The sequence below is a fragment of the Strix aluco genome, chromosome 4, assembly GCF_031877795.1.
Source record: "Strix aluco isolate bStrAlu1 chromosome 4, bStrAlu1.hap1, whole genome shotgun sequence".
In the NCBI taxonomy this organism is placed as follows: domain Eukaryota; kingdom Metazoa; phylum Chordata; class Aves; order Strigiformes; family Strigidae; genus Strix; species Strix aluco.
The window spans coordinates 115,499,523-115,525,518 of NC_133934.1; the positions used below are offsets into that span (position 1 = coordinate 115,499,523).

The following is a 25,996-nucleotide window of genomic DNA, read 5'->3' on the forward strand; positions in this document are numbered from 1 at the left end:
CTACAATGTGGGACACAATAACAATAGCAATTTTAATTTGTCTTAAATGAAAGCAAGTAGCTATATTCTTAAGGGCACAACTCTCATTTATGAGTTATTTTGAGCAAACAAAAGGCTCACTCTCTAAGCCAAAAAGAGTGGATAATTTTTCACTCTTAACAAATCTTTTATTATTCTGGCACTTCATGTATCACAAAGAAAAGCACTCAAAACCAGGCTTTGGCATCAGAGGCCAACGTACTTACCTGAACTTGGAATTCTAAAATGCATTTATAGTACTACTTTTTGTAGTGACCATTCCCACTGTGTGGCCATCTATGTGGTTAACTTGTTGGGATCGTCCATGGCCTGGTTGCAGCCAATGCCAACCATCACAGGCCTGAGCTGCTGCTGGGAACAGCTCAGGAGGAAGGGCTGCCCACGACTGTCCCCTGAACACACTGGGGTGCAGCTTGTTGTGTGACTTCAATCTAAAGTTATTGCCTATCAGAAACCCAGGTTTCATGATATACAAGTTGTGTAGCAATACAGCCAGCCAGGATGATTTGTACTATGATGCATTTTAAAATTAGTTTCTAACTTTTTGAAGTGCTTGTCCCAAACACTGATTTTCTTTTCGCTGATAATTTCTTGCAAAAAGACACTTCAGATGGTGTGAATTAGCATAGCTCCAGAGAGACTCAAGAAGTATAGTTTCGTGCCTTCGTGGCCTCCATGAAATCAATAGTAAACCTCAAACGTATTTTAGTGAGAGAAGGAGCAAGCCCAACACCTCCCTCACTGGGGAACAGGAAAGCAATTCTCAAAGAACTCTGAGTTTTGCTTACTGAAGTAAATTTGACATGAACTACTGAAAAAGCAGAGTCCCATGACTAAAGGCATCCTGAAATGTGATAAGGGAGTCAGAAGAGAACTTACTGCTTTTCAAAAGAGCACACTGGAACTACACAAGCAGAAAATGTATTACTTGATAATGGATACGCTTTTTGGCAGGAATATCTAGTGAGTCTACAAGGTCATTTATGTTCTGCAATAGTTGCTTTATAATGAAGGGGGAAAGAAAAGAGTAATTAGATCCCCATACTTCAGGAAGGCAATAGATCCCTCTTTACTGGCAGATTTCAGATTCTTTTATCCTCCTGTGAGTCTCTAAAATCCTCACATTTCTTTTCTATTAAGATTCTTTTCTTCATTCCTTCCTCCTCTTTTTTCTTACAGGAAAACGCACACAGAACTTTTATCTGCTTTTGTCTGAGCTGAGCAACTTGATTTCATTTTTTGTACTACTGACAGCTGTGCGTGACACTCGGTGGTTTTGGAGTGCATGGAAAATGAGGACTCCATCCCACAGATTATCTGTGACACTTAAGAATTAAAGTAAACACTGTTTGGGTTCACTATTTCAAACAAAAGAAGACATAGCAGCTGGTTTTGGCCAGTCGAAACAGAAGAGGTTTTGCACAATGTCATGGAATTTAAACACAAATGTTTCAGGCCATGGTATGAAAGGGGCAGAGGAAATGGAGCCTGCCCCCTTCCCTTGAGAAGCATTCACAGCCTCATGTGTGCATGTACACACATGTGCCCCCAAAAGAGCTTCCCATAGCAACAGTGCAAATTGGAGATATAAACTTGATTGCATCCAAAGTCAGCACATGGGGTCTCCATGTGGGGTGTCCATGGGGTCTCCAAGGAGGGTCTTATCAGCCAAGTCCTCCAAAAATTACAATAAAATAAAAAATCAGATAATCTGTCTTTCTGCAGATTGTAGTCCAGTCCCAGCTTCTCTCATCTGGCACCTTTCTACTGAGTGTGTGTCCAGCACTACGGGAATATGCCTCTCTGTGAGGGTCCCAGGCAGGTGGCACTGGCCCGCAGACCTGGCAGACTTCTCTGCTTGTGAAACTGCCCAGCTTGTCTCACTTCTGCCTGGGTGCCCGGGCTCCTCACAGGTAAGATGCTAGCATGAATGGCTTTAAAAATAGAAGCAATCCTTCTTCTGCTAGCTGCTGGCAATTCTGTGCTCATCTGAGCAGAGAGTGAGCAGCACGGCATGCACGCCTGAGTGTGATTTTTGTTAGATGTTAGATACTTGTTAGGTGCCAGTAGAAATATTCTGGCCTTCTTTTCCCTCTAATATCAATGCATTTGCACAAATGCAAACAAGAGCTGCCAGTGCCCTAACACGACTAGTGTCAATTTTTATTGAACTCAAGTTCTTCCTCAAGTTTAGGCAAAGACATCCAGAGCAATGTGACATCCAGCTCTACATACTGATAGCATGAAACCTGTGTTCACAGTAGTGTGGGGTGCTACCTTGGGTTACCAACTTGATCCAACACAGATCTCCAAGACATTGACTTCCATTTTCAGAGGCTGGGAAGTAACTGGCACCAAAGGAAGTGCTTACATTTCTCCTCCTTGTGCTTAACATGAGTCTTCTTCTCACAACCCTGTTTTCTGTCATAAGAAATTAAACATCTTTTTGCTGTCCTAGAGGAATCACCCAGCAATGCATATATTTCCCGTGCCCATCTGCATTACCCCTGCCATCTCACAGGGTAACACACTCTGCTACATCAGGCGGGTAGGGGACAGGGCTGCCAAACACACCACAAAATACTGTGGCATTGTGCCAGTTCTTTCTAATTGCTGCATTTAGCTCTTCCTACAGCAAAACCAAGGTGGATGGCTAGTAGTTGAAGTACCATAAAAATAACCCAGGCAAGGAAAGGCTTCTATGAAGGACAAATACGAATTGCTCATCTTTGTTAGGAACGGCGCTGCATACAAGAGCAGGAACAGCTCTTCTCAAAATTAGGCCCCAGGAAGACAAGAGTGGCCACGCTTGCTCATCTCGGGATGAAACCTCAAGTTTCAGGACTGCTCTGAAGCAAAGGAGATAGCCAGACTCACCGGCTGCCCTTCCAGCATGGCAGGCAGGCACTAGCAGAGGTAGATTGCATTCATGCAGAAATTTAACCTTACTCTCAAAAAACCCTTTCCCTCTAGGTTTTCCCAAGTTTTGCCAGGTGCCCTCTGCAGAGGAACTGTGCTGCTGGCACGCAGCTGCGCTGCCCCTCACCAGCACCCCATGGCAGGGGCTGAAGGAAGGGCTGGGACTATCCAAGGAGGCTGGAGACAGCCCAGGAGGCAAAGACACATCGTGTGGGTGCCGTCTGGCAGCAGGCATGGTCAGAAGCCGATTTCTGTTGGCCTCAGCCTTGCAGTACAACACTGCCAAAGATGGTTTTGGAGGGAAAATGGAGCCATTAGAAAACTGCTGGTTATAAGGATTCTGTGGGTATGGGTTAATTCTGCCAAATGTCTGATGGTGACCAGCCTCGTTGGTTCCCTGCCAGCCTGCCTGACATACCCTGAGGTGTGCCCTGAAGCAGCGCTGGGTTTCCCAAGGGGAGAGGAGACAGCAGGACAGCGTTCCAGGCAGTCAGGCCCTAGCCTGGGCACAGCTGTCAGCCTGGAGGGGCACAGCCATGCTGGGGATCTGCTGCCTGCACTGCAGCCTGTTTCCTCAGAGCTGAGCAGAAAAGCAAAATACCTTCTGCTAAAAATCATGTCTAGAGATACTTTTTAATAACATTTCCAATCAGGAGTCACATTGCTTGTGGTAAGAAATTCCAAACTGATCTTCTTCCACATTGTCGCTGTCTTGCTGTGTTTGGCTCTCCAGCTCTCTTCTGGCAGCTAGCCGGGGAGGAGTGCTGCTGGCGCAGGGGGATGCCCCATCCCCTGCAGAGGAGCCGGAGGCAGAACAGAGATCTCAGCCCCGTCGGGTGCCTCTGCAAAAGGCCCGTTGTGGCATTAAGCCGTTACCTCTGTGTCACCCTCCCGCTGGGCCAGCCCTGCGCTCTGCATTGCGTGTAGCCCCCTCCTCCCTGCCCACTCCCGCTCCCGCTCGCTCTCTGCCGGGTGCCTCCTCTTCCCTCCGGCACAGCCTTTCCATCTGCAGCTCACCCCACTTTCCTCTTCCCTTTGTTAGAAAGTTGTCACTTCATTTGTCATTTACTTTTTTTTATCTTCCATAGGTAAGTGCTATTTTTTTTTTTTAAACCTTGCTGCCGCATCTTTCCTTTATTTCTATTTCCTCAGTTTTGCCTTGGAGAGTTTGGGTTTTGAATGATTTTTTTCTTTGAATTTGATTTTAGTTTTCTGGGACCAAATTGCCATCCTGTGTAAATTAAGCAATAAACCCAAAGCGATCATGTTTCTCATCATCTTCCTCAGTTTTTTGAAGAGTAAGGAGCAGAGCTGAGATGAAGAGGAGCCACTTTTACTTACCGACCTCTTGCCTAGTGTCTGCATTCACTAAGACAAGCCCAACACTACAAATGTTGCTGATCATGAGTATCATGGTGTATATATATATATATAGGCATGTAAAAAAAAGCCTGTTGCATAGATTTAGTTGTACCAGTAAAAGCATATTTCTGTCAATATGTCTTAGTTCTTCACTGGAAAAATAAATACTGTTGTTAAAAAGATGCAGTTTTCCTGCTGTAAACCATGTCCTGTCATTGAATGTTTGGCCAGTATTGTATCACTCCAGTCAAAAAGCTACACTGAGAATTATGGGCACTCTATGAAGTATTTTATCTGCTATAGATGTGAAGACACGAGCAAAAAAGAAATACAATCTGCAGCTACTTCATCTTTAATGGGCTATGATGGTCATGTTGAAAGCAGTAATGTAGAAGTATTAGCAGTATTAGACTACATTCAGTCCCCCAAGAAAGCACACTTGGCTTGCTTTGCACAACTGAAGAGCTGCGAATCCTTCTCCAGAGTCTGGAAGCCGGGCTGCTAACGCTCAGCTGTGCCTGCTGTTCCCAAATCCCTTCTCAGTCTGTGCCCCACAGCACCCCTGTGAGTTAGGTGAGATTAGTGCGTTTGCAATCCATTGAAGAGGAGGGAAAAGAAAATGGCTGCATGTGTCTTCTTCACTTCTGCAGTGGCTCAGAAGAAAGATATTTCAGGCCCTGATGCATTAGGAGGAAAAAGTTGATGCTGGTGCTTACAAGTGCCAGGGCCTGTGGGTGAAAGGCTCGGCGCAGCACCCTTCATTGATTTCAGCCTGACGGCAAGTTAAATTGCTCCTCCTGGGTGTCACTCCTTCTCTTGCCTTCCTTTCCACCCCTCTCTGCTTAGATACAGTCTCATAATTACTGTGTGGAAGTGAACATTTTCCTCCTTCAGCCATAACTCTTGGTCAGATGTCTACAGAAAACAGTTTTTAGAAGTTTGCAGTTTCCCTCTTCTGCATGGTATCACTATATGAAGAAACACAGGACCTGGTGGAGAACATAAAACTCTTCAGTGGGTACCAACATGACACACAGTGTAAACACTAACCCTGCCAGCCACTGTGGACTGAATTAATTCCTGTTACAACTTCAGGGACATCCTTGGAATTACTCAGGGAAGGAAATCTGATGCTTACAGCCACATAACCAATTGGCTGTTCATGAGGATGTGTTACTAATTACAATTACTGAATGTTAAAACAGCACTACAGAAATATTGAGAGCGCCCTATATATAAAAATATTTTTGTAGCAGCTAAGGTCATAAATGAATGTACTAATTTCAATTTAAAAGCAGAAGCCAAGGGTCTGTAGGTTTGCTGAGGGGCCTCGTGTGGTTTAACACAAATCAGGTAGGGGCTGCTGGCACTGGGAAAGTAACAGATGAAGAAGAAAGGTAATTGCTAGTCCTGACCTGTCAGAGCTGCTCCTTTGTGTACCAAGTCCAACTTCCCCTTACACTTCCAAGTTATCTACAGCAAAATTTCTTCCAAACTAAACAAAATCAGAGGCTTTTAGGAACTTAGAAATGTCTGCTTAATTTCAGTGTCGATAAGCCCCTGCTCCAACTCATTCTTAATGTATCAAAATTAAATGTTTTAAACATATTTATCTAGTTGCTATGGCTTCGCCTGGTGCGTCAGACACTTTATCCATCAAATATGACAATTGAATAATATTTTTATTTTTAGATATAGATCACAGATCCTTCTCATCATACTATTCCCTTCCCCCCTTTCCCGAGTTTTGAACTCACTGGAAAATCTGTTCCATAATACGGTGGGTAAATGAATTACAGTCACAGATGGCCTCTGGAGATTTCATACATGCTGCAATTCATTTGTTCGGGAATGGAAAAAAAAAGAGACCTTTGTCTTGTGAGGGTATTATCAGAGACAGCAGATCAGACACTGTAATGGTGCCTTGCACTCTGGATTCGACCCATTTCCTAAGCTTTTATGACTCGGCATTTACTATTCCTGGATTTGAAATTTTTTAAGTGGAACGTCAAAATCCACAATGAAAATGATTGAATGCAAGGAACTGCGGCAGTTACCATTTATTTTTACAATCCTGAGTGGAACTATTGTGTGCTGTTGTGGAGAGATACTCAAGAACGGCAATCTTCTGCTCCGCCAATAGCATTTCAACTGTAATTAGCAAAAATAACTTAATTCACAGATGACTGTTGAGAATTAGTTAAACCTTGTAGTGGGCCTTGAGATCCTTGGGTGGAAAATGCTAGAAAAATCAGAAACATACTGTAGAAAGCAGTATATAATTTTACTGCTTGGGTGTCTTGTTCAGCATAAATCATCAAGCCTATTTGCAGGCAAGCTTAGGGTCAGTCCCTGAGACTCACTTCTGCCTCTGAATTCAGGCCAGCGGTTACGAGAGGAAGGGATGGGATGGTTGATGCATCAGCCAACGGGGGAAAATTCATCCTGCAGTAACTGCAGATTCATCTCGACTGAATTGGACAAACTCGTTTCTGTTTGTGCAATGATATAAAAAAATTATTACATGGTCAAATGTAGTATGATGATTTAACTATCCACACTGACACACTGTCACCCTGTTGCAGGGCCAAGCTGCAACAGGCTGAGTGAATATGTATCTTTTCTCAATATTTAGCCCTTTCTGAGTGACATTTCATACCTTTCATCCCACCTTGTGATTAGGCCTCACAGCTAACGCAGCCCAGCGGGTGCCCTAATGAAGATACTTGTTCAAACACCACATAAACCAGCTGATGTGGCCGCTGGAGCAGAGCAGTATCAGCTGAGGGGCCCTGCTCTGTGCCAGCACTTGCTTTGGGTTGGAAGGAAACCGCCCAAAACCTTTTGCCGGCATTTCCACAGGTGGGCGCCTCAGGAGAGGCTGCGCATCCCAAGGGGGGTCCTGACCCCCCTGTGACCTCTGCCCCATGGATGGCAGTCCCAGCGTGGAGGTGGGTCACCTGCCTTACACTGGGGCTGAGGCAGCACCCGCTGCTGGAGATGCTGAGTGCCGGGCGGGAATGCCTTCGCTTATCCACCTCAGCAGGAATTTAGGGAACCAGGAGGTTAAAAATGCCAGCTGGATGCTCCCAGGGCTGCCGTTCCCCTCCCTGTAAAGCAGCAGTGATTAAACAGGCTGGCTGCTCTTCAGTTTAATGGATGGCTCTTGCTGCAGTGCTTGGGGACCCTCTGACAGGGCGCTGTGAAAGGGCAAAGGGGTACTAATAGCTGCTGTGTTTTCCAGCAGCCCCAGCCAGAGATAGTTCTGCATATAGCTGACAAGCAGTCAACGTCTGCTCCCCGTCTCTGTTTGCACTTCATCGAGTTATCTCCTTGCAAGCAAAGAAATCCCAGCTGATTGAGCAGCACATTCATCATCTGGATTTGCCCCGTATCTTTTCCTCTATCAATGGTGACATATAAAGCCCACCAGAAAAGTTGACGGCAATCTGCTCTATCTTCCATTAAAAGCTTTTGCAGAGCCATGTTAAGATCTGAAGTAAAGAAAAAAAAAATCAAAACAAACCCAAAACTTTTTTTCCTCACTGAAATGTCAATCAAGAAACATTAAACAAAAAGATTAGTTCTGCTCTTATTTGTTTGTAAAACAAAAAGCATGAAATATTTAGCAGTATTGTAATGCAAACCAGATGGGAATAATGCTGGCTTTCAAGGCTGCTGCTAACCACCTCCCTTTCATGCTGCTGCAGCAGCGGGACAAGGCAGGCAGCCCATTAGGACAATTTATGAACTGGACTTCCACAGAGGGAGTTCTAGCAAGAGGTCCACAGCTCGTACAGAGCAACCCTGATAACATCTGTTAGGGTTATTCATTGAAGAGGATTATATTACAATCCCTCTTAATACCCGAGTGCTATGGTAAAACCGGATGAGCCTTCAGTTTCATTTGCTCCAGCAATATGTGTTTATCAGAGCGTTTTCTGCAGTTGGAAACCGAGGCTGCATTCATAGCATGTTAAAGAACGAAATTTTAAAAGCTTGAAATACTAACCCAGAAAAAACCTCAGTCCCTGCTTTTAATCTCTCATGGCCGTAGCGCTCAGATTCTATGTGCAGCATCAACACACCATCAGCCTTTTTCCATAGAAAGCCACTCCCCATTAACTCTCCAGGACTGAGATTGATTTTATTTAAATGGTTCTCACTCGCTAACCTTGCTCCGTTCTTTATTTAAGACTTTGCTAATGATGTATTTTTTTTTCCCCTTAATTTACCTAAGCATATAATGAACACTCACATCCGAAATGACCTCATTATACCGGCAAGGACTTTTGTGCGGATACGATTTAGTGCACAGGCGTAAGGCGGAGGAGAACTCTCCAAATTGAGAGGTTTTAAGCATTCCATAAAATCCCTGTTGACTACAAGCCAGATTCTTACTGCTGTAAATTGACTTAGTTCCAACAGCTTCAATGAAGCTACCCTGATTTACTCCACTTGAGGGTCTTACCCTATTATTTCTACTTATTGAACTTGCCACCTTTTGCTGCTACAACCTAAACAGATACTTCCATCCTCTAGCAGCAGGGTTGCTATCTAAAACAGGTGTTTCTCCAGTAATATATGACTTAAGAGATTTGTAACTGCCTGGAGTATTTCATTGTCCTCTAAAAGTGTTTATAATAATTCTTGTTGACTGTCTCAACAACCACCGATCAGCTGTAGAGTTGTTTGCAGCCTGAACCTGGTCAACAAAATATTCATTCACCGTACAAGCATGAGCTGTTTTATCCATTCTTAGGCACTTTTCTCTCCTCCTTGGTGGATGACAGACTTTCCTGGTCTATGTACAATGTCTGGGACAAAATCAAGTCCCAAGTTTCTTTGCTAGTTCCAGAAGAACAGGCCTGATATACACGAAGAAGCCTACTTTCTGGCTCCACAAAAAATAAACTGCAAGATGAAAAAATGCATTGCAAATGACAAAAAACCCCAAAGTAAGAACAGAAATTTCTTTTGTGCACTGATTGTAGCCCTTAGGAGAATGTAACTGTCCCACCATGATAAGTCTGCTGTTCCTAGAGCCCTGGACTTGTTTTACCCCATTCTCTTCCTGGAGAGATTCGAGCTGCTGCTTTGATCTTGACCCAGCTATGATCAGCAGAAGTGGTTGCATTTGTACTTTTGGGGACTTAGCAGGAGACAGCTCATAGGAAGGCACAGGACCACATGGTCCAAATATCTGAGAGAAGTCAAAGACCTGGATAAAGCTCAGTGTGTTCATAAAAGCAACAGGGAACTTAGCCCACAGGTTCACAAAAAAATCATACTAGTTTTCCACTCCTCCAAAAGTAACTGCCTGTGGAGCCCTTTGATGTCAGAGATCCTGGCAGACTCTATCTCATAAAGATTCAGGAAAGAAACCAGCAATTACCTGGACACTAATGAGAGTTGTGAATCCACACATACAGTGATTACCCTTCAGAGAAATCAGCAGCAGTTAAAGCAATACACTGCTCACTCCCTACATGTGATTGGCGTTAACTTCAAATCTGAGGTCCTAAAAAAATTCCCCTTTGTCTTAGCAGGTTTGGAATTGAAGGGAACCCCACAGAGAGAGTGTCAGAGGCCAATGTTGTAAGAAATCATACTGAATCATAATATGATTTAACAAATACACATTTTCTTTGGGTCCAGTAGAATTCTATTCAAACAACTCCCCAGTGTTACAGAAAAGCTGACATTTTCTATTGAATCTTACAGGGCTGAAGTGAAATAGGTACATGCAGCACAACCTTCTTCCAGTAGTACATGAGCAAAGAGGCAGGCAGCAGCAAATTTTATCCTTGCTTCATTTGTTCTTGGTGTTTCTAGGTCAGCCCAAATACTCTGATGGTAAGAAAAAAGCATAGCAAAAATGCAAAACCACCCCCAGAATAATTTAACAGTCCTTAAAAAGAAATACGCATGTATTTATTTACTGCATTATAACTGCAACATCAAATACAACTATATTTTCATTACAAAAAAAACCCCACATGCAATAAAATACTCTGATTTTATAATCTGATTCAACATAGTTCATTGGTAACAGTGGAGCATCACAAAACAGTCACGAGGCTAGGGCTTGGGGTGACACATTTCCAGTCTCTTTATCCTACTTGCAAACAGCAAAGCTGCATCGTTTTTTATTTGTCATCGAGGGATAAACTTCTGGAATAATGTGGCCTGATCGCAGAAGTTTCCAGCTGCCCCTTAACTCCTCGATGTGTCTTGCAGAATGAGATTTTTTGTTTTTACTTGAGAAAATATTATGCTTCTGACAAGGTTGAGGAATAGACAGTATTTTCCAGGCAGAGAGCAGAAATCCTTCCACGTTACACCACAGCCAAGGTACAAAGCAAGGGCCTCTGTTTCACAGGTGGACAGAAGCTTAGGCTGTCAGTTACTTTAACTATTGTTCTGAAGAATGAAATCAGGCCATTTTCTGAAATATTTCACTGCAGCTTTCTATCATGTTCATTGTGCATGGGGCTTCAATTGAGTTAATCTGGCATTTCAGCTATGAAATAAATCCAGAATACACAGGAGGGGTCCACAGCGCAGAAAAGAACACAAAAAGTTGTCCTGATATACTCAAAATATAGCCTCTTAGCTAGTTAAAAGCCCCCATTCTTCATTAGAAAAGGGTCTTATTCTATCACTACTATTCACAAATCATAGCCTCTTATTTTTAATATTTCCTGTGAAATTTCATAGGAGCACTTGGGAAATAAGGTCCTACACAGTGAGTATAATCTATAGAATCAGTCCCCGAAATGGCACCATTTCTAGGGTGAATTCTCCTGACTCAGTCAAGACTTTTTAGGAAGTGTCACATAACACTGTCCAGCCTTTCAAAACAATGACTTGATTTCTTTCCATACATCTTGCGTGGCATAACGTTAAGGATGACTTAGCTCTAACAATTTAAATAAAAAATAAAGTCAGTCTTTTTATGCAGCTGCATTTTTACACAATTTCATAGAGTCAGTATACAGAAGCTTACAGCTTTTTGAGATAATTCTAGGAAATAGGAGCATATATATGAAAACAGAGTTTCAAAACTACATGGAAATCTGTAGAATAAAATATATATGAATATATCATTTCCCAACACAAGCAACTGGCAGTTTAGAAAAATATGATTGTTACAGTCTTTCTGAATCAATAATTGTAACAAGAAAGGATTTAAAAAATAAGTTCAGCTTTTCAAAAAGCCGTATCTTTAATAAGAAAATAGACTGGTCCGCATTTCCCTGAATAAGCCAGAAAGGTTAAGGAAAAGTCCAAGCAAGACAAGGAGTCTGACTTGGACTTGATATCAGCTGTGATAACATGCACATGTACAGAGACAGCTGCTTGGCTCCAATATTGTTTACCTTAGAAATGAGCCTAATTTATCACAAATGTATTTAAAAATTATAAATAACATGACAAAAGTGGAACTGGTCCCTGCAAGGCAAATAATTATATTCATACAAGCAAAAAGTGACATCAATCCAGTTATTTTCTTGTGACAGTTGAAAGGTATTTTGTACCCAACTGTTACATTGAACAGCACATGTATAAACACAGATTATTATTACAGACTCTGCTATCAGCTACTATACATAAACAAGAAGAGATGTTCATGCTGTAATTGCATCTAACATTTCTGTTCTACTTGAATATTAACATTTACAAGAAGCTGAGGTGGAGACCTGAATTCAAGCCAGGATTTCAACATGCAAAATGCAAAGGGTTCATGAGAAGGTTTCTGATCCTCTCCATTACAGACGTTTGGAAGTGGATAGAAGTTCTGAAGAATTTTAAAACCATTCACAATACGAGTTTCTCTTGTGAACAGCCTTAGGTTTCCTCTCTGCCCAGAGGCAGGTGGTCTAACACGGAACATACTGGTGACATTTAGATCTGCATCAATAAACCTCCCATTCAGGAGGATTCACATTTTAGTTTGAGGGCATGTCTAAAAGAAGGTGGCAAAATGTACCTCAACATTTGCTGATTTTAAATTAAAAGCAGAGAATGGTTTGATTGCAAAAACTTCACCCCAGGCTGTTTTTAATAACTTTATAATACATCAGTTAGAACTTCTTAATAATTCTATTCAATGTGCAAGTAAATCCCTTCATTTTGTTGTAATTTTTGTGAAATATATGGGATATTTACTCACTCTATATGGGAGTCTTAGCACATTTCTTTAAAGTTTCTTCTAGTTTGAAACTAAACAAAAGCACAAAGAGTGATGGAAGCAAGATTGATGGAGTGTTGGTGAAAGGATTCAAGATTGTTTATAATCCAGCCTTGTGAATTAAATTGGGCCTGAGTCAGCCAGTTGCTTTGATGAGTGAGGACAGGTCCCCTGTAGAAGCACTGTACATGGGTTATATTGCTAGTAAACAACAATGTAGCTTCTGGGTCTCCTACCACTTTTCAGTGTCAATGGAGTGTTACATCTTACAAAAGGCAATGACAGAAAAAATGCAATACGTGCATTATTGCTTGTGTAATTGCTTCACAGTGGTCCAGTACACCCAAGTAAACAAATGAGGAGAAGGTATTTTGCTGGAATGGAAGCTCTGAGGCTGGGCAGGTGGGGTGGTGCCTTCCTGGAATCACCCAATAAACTCAATTAGCACAAGTTAAAAGGAAAAAAAAAATGGAAAGAGTGACACTGTTCAAAAGGAATACATCCGCCAAGACAAAAATGACCGTCAGGGTCTTGGAGCAAGACAAAGGTGTGTCTTCTGCCTTCCAGTCAATCACATGTACAAAAAGGAGGACAGACACACAGTTAGTACATGCAGCATCCAAATACCTTCAGGAATAGCCAGTGCTCAAGCTGTGACTCCCAGGTTAAACTCTTACAGGGTCTGATCTGGGAAGGTGATGGGAAAATCATCTTGTGTGCTTTTTGCCTTAGAGACTGAAGCCTTAACTCAAATCTTATTAAAATTCATTAAAACTTATTAAAACACATACCTCTAAATCTTCTAGCTTCCCTTTAAGACACAGTTTCTCCTAAAAGCTGCACTTGAAAGTTACATTGAAGTAGAATGTCACCTTTCTTTAAGTAGAACAATAATTGAACTCCCCATTACATATATATATATACAAAGATATATACTTCATGGCAATGGAAAGAACCATACAGAGGTGTTCATTCATATCTGTAGTGAAACCAAGTCTGTGGTGTTCAATGCTTATTGGACTTGACAAAAGAAATAATTTGATTTTGAAGGCGGGAGTCACTTCAGGAAAAATAACAGCTCCTACCCCTGAATTCTAGCTGGAGGCCTCCCAGCAAAGTGCTGGTGATGGTGGGTGGCACTGGAGCCTGCCTTCAGTTCCCAGCCTCTCAAAATTCACCTCTCGCTTTTAACATACAGCTTTTGATGGAGCAAAAAGGACCTAAAATAAATGGCTTGCTATAGGGCTTGATAAATGAGTTGTGAAATCAGTTTGTTAAAAGCAACCATTTTTTCTTTTTTTTTCCAGCTCAAAAAAAGGGTCCTGGCTTATTAGGGTGTATAACAGCAACATTCAAACACTCCTGGCAACTCAAGGGCACACACCCAGGAGCATCCAGCCCCGGGCCCAGTAGCACATGGGAGCGCTTACACAGGCAGTGACAACGTGAGGGTAATAGAGCTGAAACTAAAACACCAGCCTTCCGTGCTGATTAAGGGGCAATTTTCTGCATGGATTACACATCAAAACCTGCTTAGAGAGAAAAGGGTCTGGGCAGGCTATGAACAATGCTAATGGCAAGACTTTAATTATTAATAATTGTCAAATGACACCCTCGTACTCCCATCTGCAGGTGTGAATATTAAGGGCAGTCTCTGAGCTAACACGGAAGGCAGATGAGGGTAGGACTTGGTCAGGAGACTTGGGAGAGATGGCTGGCAATGACCAGAGTCCCCTCCGATAGCGATGAAGGCTGTTTTAACACAAGGGACAACAGAAACAGGCAGAGCATCTGCAGGAGGAACTGCAACAAGGGAGAAAGTTACTGAATTTCTGTTTATTGAAACAGGATCAGATTCTTTGCTCTACGTATGAAGGAAGAAGTGGCACTGGAAACAGTTAAGAGAAAGGTGACAGGAATGATCAAGGGTGTGGAAGAACTGCAACATCAAAAGAAGCAGAAAAGACTGGGATCATTTACTTTAGGAAGGAGACAAAGCCAAATCTCCTCTGCTCTGATAAAAGAAGGAAAGACAAAGCATGGTCTGGAGAGGGTAGTGCTGGTCCTTCTGCCTCCTTGGATTCAACACACAGGGTTCAAAGAAGGAAAATCAAACAACCTCCACTCCCTACACAAAAGGTTTCTGATTCGAAACCAATTCTGGGGAATACCTTTTTCACACAACTCGTAGGAAGGATGTGGAACTCACTGCTGTAAACAGCTCTGAAGCCAGAAAGCCACTAGCATTCAGTAAGGCACTGAACAGGCTCGACCCCAAAATCCAGAAGATTGAAGTCAACACCTGGCATTTACTTGCAAAGGAACAGAAAACCTCCTACTTCAGTTCTGTAATGAATCTCTAATTCTTAAGGACTGAACAGAGACCTTCATAACTATCTTTCTATCTACAAGAGCATTTCCTGCATCTTTTCCTGGAGCATCAGTGTCTACCACCTACCATTAATCTGTCACTGAGGGGTTTGATTTAGCAGTTTATCCTGTATTTAATGAAAAGAAAAAAACACTCCCAAGGCTCAAATCTCATTTAGAATGAATCACCCTGAGGGGAACCTCCTTCCACAGTCAGGGATGTGAAACTGGACCGTGTTGACGGCCACTGTCAGAATTTTGTCTGGCAGAGCAAGATGGCAAACCCTTGTTCCCGTGTCATTAGTCCTGGGTTGCTCTCATTATGCCAAACCTACATGTTCATCTCTTGCATTGAGATTATCAGGCTGCCTTTTGAGGACCTACTGTCTCCTGCTGCTTCCACGGGGATGTTGTACCTTAACCAGAGCAGTTTCATCTTACCCACACTTTACTAGGAGGAGGGTGGTTAGCTCACAGGTACAATGAGCTAAAATCTGGCAACTGCTGAAGTAGATTAGGTAACAGAGGTGCCATTCAGGCTACTGCTTGAATTGGTATATTCCTCATATATATTCCTTTTCTTTCCAGATCTACTGATGAATCTCTGGTAGACACATATTCATATTTTAAATTGGACAGACAAGAGATAATTAAAAAATCTGTATGATAGATTATTCCATACTGCTTTATATTTTTTTTGAAAATGCTACATTTAAGAATCTTTGTTTTGTTTTGTTTTACCATTAAGTGACTGTGAAATGAACCCACAGTTCTTAAATATATGTGTACAAGTCAAAAAACCTCATGCCTAAAACATGCCACAGTTACCCAGCACCTAACTAATCTGTTTATAATTCAGTATAACCAATAGGTAATTATATTTAAATATGGTAAAAATAATAAGATTGGTTTCTGAGTGAATCATGATATCTATACCAACAATATTATCTTTAGTATTTTAATAAACTGGTTTCTGAGAGATGCCAACTGCTGACAGATAGATTAATGCAATAAACTTATAATGGCTCAGAGCAAGTCAATGATCTGAGAACAACTAAGAATATGCTTGACAGCCCCCAGTGACTCTGGAAGAAGTTGATATAGTTCATTGGGCAAACATGTTTTCAGCTGCAGACTAGCAACTGATACTGTCCAACAGATAGTAAAGCCTCCAAAAGCAGTTCTTACAGCCAGCTGGGTATATAACCTATGACCCGAAACACACATATGATGCCTGGCAAAGATATCATTTCTTGAAAGGCAAAACTATTTCTCCAGTTTACTTGGGTGAATAATTTAATTTCAGTCTGTAATCTTCAATTATTCCAAAAGGTTTTGTTTGCTCTGGGTATCTCTGTGGTTTTATTTTTTCTGGAGAAAAGATGACAATGTACTCTCTTGTCAACACAAGTTAAAATAATTCCTGTATATCAATTAACTCTTGAAATCTCTTTAGTACTAATGAGATGTGTATGCACACACATTAAAGTAAAACATTTCCTATTTAATACTGAAGAGGAGATAAGATGGAGCAAACTCCTGAGGTCCTAGAGAAGTAAAGAGAACATACTATTTCTTCTGATGCGTAGAGATTACCATCTGCTTACCTAGTGACGGCCATTTTTTAGAGAAATTTCTTCTCTCTGAGGTCTTCAACTATTCCAATGAAAAGGATTAAGGAGAAGCAGAAAGCCATTCTAAAAGCTCTTCAAATTATTCACTGATCATTAGCTGGTTTTATTAGTTAGGCTAGCAGCTTTCTTTTCAGGCCCAAATGCTTGAGTTTAGTAAGTATCTCAGTCAGGGCAAATAAGCTAGTAGTTGGTAGAAATCATGATTGCTCTAGAGCTAACAGGGCAGTACAACATCTTTAATGTGTGTGCATAGAACTGAACACGTTTTTCATAAAGAGATTTCTGGAGAGGGCATATATAAATAATAATACAATCTAAACTGCTAGCTGGAATCAGAGAAAATAGACATGTGGCAGAATAGCAATTTTCTACCTCACTGTATCGTAGTCATGGAAAGTTCTGTTGAAAGCATCTGGCTACAAAATCAATTACAATTTATAAATTAGGCTTGCTTTCACTCCAAAGGTTGGGTTTGAAGTGTGCCTTTGGGGCTGTGCAGAATTCTTACTTTAATGCATGGGCACTGGAGTGCAGGATTTTGTCTTCAACACTGAAGGGTCATTAATGTGGTCAATCAAATACTGTGTCCAATAGTGCAGGCAAAAGAGCTTAAGAGAGATGCACAAGAGCTCTGCTCTGTGAACAGGCTGGGTATCTGCATGCAGTATAGGCTACACAGCCTGAGCCAGCTGCACAAACAATTTACAAACTCAAACATATTCAATCTATTTTAGATGGTTTTAGTACCCTTTGACAGTGGTTGGATCTGGATCTGGATTAAAGTAGTGCGAGCCCTCAGTTGTGGACGCTTATCTGTTTTGTGCATCCTAGTTTTTTGGCAAAGGACGTCTTAAGGCAGTGGCCCCAATCTGAAGCTGAGCTATAACAAATCTCAGTTACATTTGGATGTCAGAGATGTATGAGCTGGGGATTTTATAGGCACAAAAGTGAGGGTGTAACCTCAAATCATGTGTAAGCAAAGATTTAGGCATGAAAAACAGTGCTCAAGATTTTAAGGACTGATTTGGAAATGATATGATTTCATTTATATTTCGAGGAATATAAGCTTTGTTCAGTTTCCTGGAAGTTGAACTGGGCAGTTTGTTTTCATTATTCCAGTTACTGACTTGACTAATATTTACACACACTTCCGGGAATCAGTATCACAAACTTATCAGAAAAAAACAAGAGAATAAAAAAGGAAGTAAATTTTGAATTTACATTTCAAGCTGACTTTTGTGATTTTTTTCTTTCTTTCTTTTTTAGAAAAATCTCACACCTGCATTGGACAGGTAAGGTCAATGACATTATGGAAGAGTTAAATAATTCTAAGTGAGATGAACATCAAAGTCCTGTGCTTTGGATAGTTTCCATTGCAAAGAAGTAGAAAGATTCATCACTTATGTGAGATAATTAGATTACTTGAGTTAATGAGAATGGATTTGCTGAGATTTAAAGCAAAAATTCCAAGATTACAGACAGGGGACATACAGAATAAATTGAATGCAAACCCAGCAACAAAAGTGTGTTTCTAATTTAGTTTGTTTTTTTTTTTTTTAAATCTGCCACAACACTGAAACATCAAGGTGACGATGCATTTGTTCTGTTATGGTCCTCTGTATAAATTTTCTCCTCCAGTTGCATACTTCTGTGGTGACAAATGCATTTGTGAACCCATAGAAATCATCCAGATCAGAAAGGTTGGGCAGAAAGAAATTTGATGTGAGATTTTGTGCTTTCAGAGAAAAAATTTGTCTATCTCCCTACTCATTTTCACTTGCGGCTATATTATTCCTCATTATTTTTACCTTCTCATTGGCATTTTACCTGGAACAGCTCAGCAAAACCCAGAGAAGTGCAATGTAGCTATGTCACAGAAAAGTGTGTGCACAAGTACACATATCCACAACCACACAAAGCAGGTTTTGTTACTGCCCTTCTTCCCCCTCACTTCTTTTCTAGTGGAGCATTTAATTTGAAATGGAGATGTGTGTGATAATTAGCTCCTTGCTGCGCAGCCATGGGGGTTTCTTCCCTCGGGGCTGGCAGCAATTTTTAAAGGAACATTGTGGGAGTGCATGGCTCTTGCACAGCTAATCAGAGGAGAGGAGGAGGTATGTCCTCTGCCCCTAGAAAGAACCGTTGCGAAGAAGGAATTAATTTGCCCCCTTCTCTGACAAATTATAGCTCCTCTCCATCTGGTTCCTTCATGAAAGAAATCACAGGCCTTCCTTTGATTCCCATTTAGATATGAATGTCTTATCGCTGAGCATACATCCTCTCTCCTCACCTTTCTGCTTTCAGTCCCCCTCTGCCTGCTCTCTAGAGCTCTTCTGCTACCTCCTGACAGGTTTTAATCCGCATCAGTTCAGCTCCTCTTCATGCTCCCCTTGCACTCCACCTGAATACGTTTACCATCCCTGCTCTCTCTCCTCTAATTTCCACTCTCCTTTTCACTTTTAGCAGAATTTTGGCTTTTTTATCCAACTCTAACAAACCCAGTATAGTTGGAAGCATTATTAGGAACACTGACAGAGTCCTGGCAGTGGAAGAGTGTCCTCAGAACACTGGTAGAGTCCCTGTTACTTACCCCATTTTAAACCTTACTGAAGAAAAGCTGTTTAATATGCAATAGTACCAGTACTGTAGCAGGGAGAAGGAACCAAAAAGATTCAGATTTTTCTTCTATAGAGTGTGTATTCTTGTCCTCTGTGTTCATTGTGACTCCTTTTCTTAGGCTTTATAAATTGCTGGACACCTCTCTTCCCTATCTTTAGCTAGTCCTCTTTCACATCAGCTTGTTCTCCCTCATTCTGTGCCTATAATGAGCTCCTTGCTGCTACAACTCCCTATTCTACCCAAGTTTGCTTCTTCAGCAAAACTTACATGCTTTTGTTAAAGAAGCATGACTTCCTCCATCAGTCTCTCAGCTACTACATAATTTACCTGAACAACAAATTTAATATTATTTTGGAACTTATTTGGAAAATGACAGTGAATATGCCATACTGATACCCAGAAGACAAGTTCCTCCTGCAACATAGCCAGGATGGGAAAAATAACTGTTTCTTCTGTTAATTTTTTTTTTGCATGATTACTACTGTGACTAAAACAGGAAACAATAAGGGATAGTGCTCAGAAATGGCACAAAAATTTAGAAATTACCTTTTCTTTCTGGACCCTATAACTTAAAACACCACTAAGAATGGTTTCATCACAGTAAAGTGAGAATTACTTTTACATTAAAAGGCAATGTTAAAATGTACATTCAAAAATTTGGTAAATCAGGCATAAGGTTAGGTAAATAAATGATAAGTTGTCATCATCTTAAAGTTTAGACTATACAGAAATCTATGCTTGACTGTCTTTGACACAATCAGTTTACATCAGTTTAACAAACCATTAATATAAAAACATCCTAGGAAGGAATCTTGCTTCCAGGGTGGTATTATTAAAGTACTTCCAACTTTTGCTTTGCTGACACTGAGCCAGGCTGCATCCCACTGTTCAGGCTTTATGATCCATTACCAAATGCCTCTTTATGAAGTAAAAAACCCAACAAACCAAACCACAAAACCCCACAAACAAACAAAAAACCCCACTGCTTTTTACAGACAAGATCACTGATACAAGGTTTTGTTCAGTGCTCACGAATTTGTTCAGAAAATTATGACCTGATTTTAAAAGTTCTCCTGCTATAGAGATGCTAAAAATATATATATTATTTTCTTCCCAGCTCTCTTCCTACTGTATTCTAACTCTCCTGATTCAGGTGGGCTGGAGAACACAGTAATTGGAAAAGAAATCTGTTAAAAAATAAGCACAAGAGGAGGCCCACCCCCACTCCCACTGAAGTCAGTAGAAACATTTCCATTACCTTCTGCAATCCCTGCATCCAGATACTGTAAAAACAGTTCAAGATTTCAAACAGAATAGTCCCAATTTTCCTTGCACTGAATGTCAACCACTGTATTCAAACATGATTCTATTGTGCCTGCTCTCCAGTTTACACTCTGGTGCATGTCCAGTTCTTCTCATATTTGCTCTGACTTCGGTTGTAAACAATAAGAATCTGATTTTAAAAATAATTCAATAATCATTGCTGAAAGATGGTAGAAACAAAAACATTGCAGGATTATCCTTAAACAGTGGATGAGTGGATGGTGGATGTTAGTTTGACCACAGATAGGCATTTTTATATATATGTACATACATACACATACAGAATCTCTATATACACATTATAAATATCATAATAAAATATTGTAAAAATATTAATTTTGCTCAAATACCTGATTAAAGTGGACTAATCTTATGTTGCATTTATGTGACCTGTCCAGCTTGTTAGAAGCACTAAAATCTACAATACTTGCAATTGCTAAAAACAAAGAGTCATAATTTCTGACAGTCACCTCATGCCATGACAAGAAGTTAGGTTGGAGGTGGGCCCTCGTATCTCAGCATCAGGTGGAAGGACGAAGCGAAGTTGTTGGCCAGCGTGCAGCTGTGGGTCTCCTCTACCAGGGGCAGGAGGAAGGCCAGGAGCAGGAGGAGCAAGAGGAGTAGCTGGAATGGTAGTGCTGCCCAGCACACTCGATGCAGGAATGAGCACACACCTCCAGAGCGCTTCTGAAAGACACAAACCAAAGAGCAACTCAGAAAAATAAAGACCTGGAGAGGTGTATTTCAAATACATCAAACTGCCAGGTAGAGGGGCAGAACAACCCATGTTGTCCTTGCCCTAGGATCCAGCCTGGGTGCTTGGTACACTGCAGCTGACTGAAGCCGGTGCTTAAACGATATCTTTTAGGAGAATATTTCACTCTCTTCAAGAATCAGTGCTGCAAACTGTTGTCTTCTAGAAGGAAAACTCTGCTGACTTTCTAGCAGGAGACAACAACTGCCTCCAAGTCCATTTTCCAATTACAAAGTGGTGCTCACACCAAAGCTGCTGACTGGTCTCCTCACCACCAACATAAGGCACAGAAGGTCTGCATTACTAACTCTTCTGTCAGTAAAATGAGAGTGCTGATGCCTGGAAGAGAGGAGCCAGCCTTCTGCTCTCTGTCAGCAGAAAGGAGCTTCGTTTGCAGCTCATCCAGCTCATAGTCATCTCTGCAGCTGCAACGTGCTCTTTGGATCTTGACTTTGGGGTGCAAGAGGCTCAAGGTCAGAAAAAAGGCCCTGCAGTGCAGCCTGCCTCAATACCTCTTACACCTTACCAGGCCCATCCTAAACTTTTATGTGATGCAAGAGAATGAGAGAAAACACAACACTGACGGTGAAGAAGACATTAAAGTCACATTTATTGCTGAGCAGCCATGGAAGGGACACACAAAGAAGTCCCATTACGCTTTTCTTTATGCTGGTGCAAATCTAGAGTAGCTCAGTCAAACTCATGACTCTAATTTGGATTAGCATGACCAGGAGAGAACATATTTGGGGCTACAGAATTCAGAAAAGATTAATTAAGAAGTGAGATTTCCACTGGCAAGATTCCTGGATATCTCCTGCCAATGAGCTGAACTGTACATGTTTCACAAAAAAAAAGGCCAAGTCAACTATCTGTAGTGGAGTCCTCAAAATGAAGGCTCAATATTTCTCAATTCTCAACAAAATCCATTAAATTTATCAAACATGGATTTATACTCAGAACACAGAAATAATGCTTAACGCAGCTACATTAGGTACCAACCTACATCACAAATATCAACACAGAACATCCACAGAACATCCACTGAACACCCACATTTTTCACAAGAGGAAGTTAACTTGCTTTGTTCACGCCACAGGCAATGTCAGTGCTGCAGCAAAATTAGGGCTTCTGGCCTCTACTGGATGCTTGACTTAACAGGCAATGCCTTTGTCCCACTACAGCACCACCATGAGTAGTCTGTGGGAAACATCAGCAGAGAAGCTAAGGAGCAGAATGATGGTAGAGGAAAGTAATTACACCCTTTGCTATTTTTTAAGGATCCCTTCCACTGCTTTCTAAATTTCTCAGTCTCTTGTAGCTCTGTATAAATGCTTACAGAATTAATTATGAAGGCAAATATGTAGCTGCAGTTACAGATCATGAGACAGTTGTGCTGTGAAATCCTTCTTCTGTTGTAGTTGGTTTGCTTCCATTATAGTGAATGGCCGATGAGATTTAATTACTGTCAGCAGATGTAAAGGCAGCAGAGCAACAGCTGGCCTGCAGTATCTGAGTTATAAATCACTCACTGAGGCCAATGAAAATTCAGGTAGGTCCCTGGACACTGGAACTGTCAGTGGTTAGTGGGCAATGAGTACATGTCAAGGTGTAAGTGGGACTCTGACTTTAAGCACCACTGGGCAACTTCCCTGGGTACCCACAAAACCAAAGGTTCACCAACCTGGCTGCACCACAGGAGTCATCTGCTCCTACTGTGACCTGTTCTCAAACACCAGCCAAAGCACTAAGCATAAGTAGCTGTACTAATGGGACTTTCCCTTCTCTAGTCCTGGAGTCCTGACCTGAAATCATTCATTTCCCCTGGACTTCATCAGCCTATGGGCTGAACAAAACCTGCAGGACTTCTGTGTTTATAGTCAATGCTAAAACCGTTATGCATAAAGGCAGCAGCCACAACTCTTGGTCAGAGCTTTCTGGACTTGTCTCTGTAATGCCATGAAATAGTCACTCCTTGGTATAATCAGTATAAACCAATGGACTGTCACTGACACCTTCTGTTTTCATTGACCGCTTCTTAATTCTCAATTGCATCCATAACATGCAGAAATATGACAAATACATTTATTATTGTGTCCCATGTATAAGGAAAAAAGCCCTTTCCAGGTGAAGCCATGACAAGTTTGTATGTGTTAACAGATTTAGTTCTGTTCGTGGAAGATCAGATAGAGTTACCTTTGCCTTGGGACAATTCAAACCACTAAGACATAGTAAGACTTAATGCTGATGTTGTTAACGGATAAGATCTTGTGACTGACTGTTCAATAGTTCATTATATCTGGAAGTCTCACAAACTCTACCCCTCACTGACACAGTTGGGAGAAGGACTGCTAGTGTTCCTAGCAGCATCTAAAGCTTTTGCTTTACAGCTGTCAATCCTTTAGCACTGCTTTTGAAAGCTACTTCAATCTGAAACTATTCTTTCATTGCCAGACCAGCTGGAACACCTGTCTTCCCAGTTATCTCCTTCTGCCTATGAACTGGTGGGAAATAGTGAGCTTTTCCAGTTGTGCCTCATCTCTGTTCCTGCCACAGCCCAGGGAGCAGGTGTCTTATGGTCGCTCAGGTTTGTCGTTGCCTTCCTATGATGACCACACTGCCAACTAGCCACTCATGTTGTTCCTACCCCAATTCTTTTACCAATCCAGCATTTGATTTAGAGCAGGTCACTGACTTTGTCCTGATCTCTAAAGCAAAGACTATTAATGCAACTCTAAGAAATGGGATGAGGTTGAAATGTTACTTATTAAAAGTGCCTTGTTTTTAGATCTACTGGAAGGAGCTTTAAAATAGTATTGCTTTTCAAAGCTCATCCTCCAGAAAGAATTAATGTGAAATGGCTTTATTAACACTATCGTTTGCTCTCCTTGGAGCTTTCTGCAGGGTAAGATACTCAGGCTAATCATAGCAGACCCTAACATTAGAAAAATCTGTGGAGGGTCATTTGCCTGGGGGCAGAACTTCAGAGAAGGAGAAATATTTTTTCTTTATCTGTCGCTTCTCTCCCACCTGCTTGCTGGGCTTATAGGCATTTGTGTTTGATGAACTTTTGCCTTTGCTGCTCAGCTTCTCTGTTTTGTTTGATCACACAGCAAGGTCAGAATCTTGCATTTCTGACTCCATTTGTTGCCATGGGAATGACTCTGCTGTCACAAACATGGTATTATGATGTCTCTGCAGGACTGAAGAGGAGGCACACAGGAGCTCTAAGGGTTTGGTGCTTTCAGCAAATTTGCAATGATAAACCCTTAATATATGAGGGCCCCAACCTGCACACACTGAAATCCATGGGAGATTTACCATTAACTTCAGCGTCTGCAGCAGGATTACGCACAGAGACAACTAAATAAAGTCAGGATTGCGAACTACTTATTCAGAGAGTTCAGCAGATACCCTTACAAATGGATTCATTACTTATATGCCCAGATTCTTGTATACATGAAACCTACATTAGTTCTGTGGCTTTGTGCTTGTTGGAACAATTGGTGATATGATTTTTTTTTTTTTTTTTGGTGGTAGTACTACTAGAGGTGTTAAAGGATAGAAAATTTTGAAGGAGACACAGTAACTTTTAATAGGGAGATGATACAGTTGGAAAAAGCAGGCAAGGTTTTGGGCAGTGACTCCTTCTCCAAGTGTGAAAAAAGCAGCACTTCAATTTTAGTAAGACTATGTCAAGGCTTTTTTAGGTCTGTGCTGTGAGAGAGATGCTTTCAGGCTGTGATGACCTGAGACTATGGCACCAATAGGGAATTCAGGAGGATGAGGTTCAAACCTCTGCTCTGCTGGGCTCAAGAGTGATCAGGGCTGTACAAATCTACTTGGAGTCAGGACCACACTCCAAACCCTTTAGCACATCATTTTGGGTTAGAAAAGGACAGTCTGACACAGTCTTACCTTTGCAAAAGAGAGTTTGAACATTTGATTTCCATATGAGATCAAAGGTGGGAACCACAACCCTTGCTACAGACTGGAATTCCCCTTCCCCAATCACTCCAGCTACTGGCATCAGTACAGCTACTACCCAGCACCCACAGTGCCTGCAGTGCGTGTGTCAGATCTAGGCTCCACAAAATATTCTGAAATCAAATCTTCCTCTGAGGAAAACTGGCAAAGCTCCAGTGAAGTCAACAGAACTTTAATTTCCACCATCTTAGAATAACAGCTGGAATACCTGGGTATTGAGCCAAAGTGTCAGAGACATTTTTGAAACACACATGGAAAAGGAATAGGTTGACATTTAAAAAGAAAATATACTTTTAAAGTTCACCATCAAGGATAAATGTCCTCCCCCTTCTCCCTCAAAATACCAGGACAAGCAAGGACTGTCAAGGGGTAGACGGCTGTGTTTTGTGTAATGCTAAATGCATGCTTGTTACCAAATGAACTGCACTGGCTGTGAACATTCACATTTGTACTTGATTCATGTTGGGGCGTTTGAATGACAAGCATTGGTTTAGATCTAGGGAGTCCTCAGCACTTAAATCTGTTTGCAGTTAATAACTCCTTACCAAATGCACCATGAAAAATCACTTGGATGGGAAACAGCAGAAAAGCACTTTAGAACTTGCTACATAATATTCCTGTGTAAGCTGCTGAAGTGTTTTACTAAAAATCAGTGCACTCCCTGGTTTGCTATTGACCACGTTCCAGGATATATGAAAACACACAGTTAATCTTGCTATTTGAGGGAGCAGAGGAATATAACATCTTATGCCATGCTCATTAGTGCATTTTTGCTGCTGCTTGTATGTCACCAGCATG

The 25,996-nt window shown here is 41.4% G+C and overlaps 1 protein-coding gene across 8 annotated transcripts in view; it reads right to left on the bottom strand.

Annotated features, from left to right (window-relative positions):
• Positions 1-3,572: 3,572 nt before the first annotated feature.
• SYNE3 (spectrin repeat containing nuclear envelope family member 3) overlaps positions 3,573-25,996 on the bottom strand; it is a 78,495-nt gene continuing 56,071 nt past the window's right edge. For 6 of the 8 annotated variants that reach the window (XM_074825042.1, XM_074825041.1, XM_074825037.1 and 3 more), the window contains one exon: positions 10,233-21,147. In XM_074825042.1, coding sequence (XP_074681143.1) covers positions 20,950-21,147 — 198 coding nt within the window. In that variant the 3' untranslated portion in view covers positions 10,233-20,949. Of the gene's footprint in view, positions 5,310-9,944; positions 10,171-10,232; positions 21,148-25,996 lie in introns of those variants that run through there. The other 2 variants (XM_074825040.1, XM_074825039.1) reach the window with 2 other exon arrangements.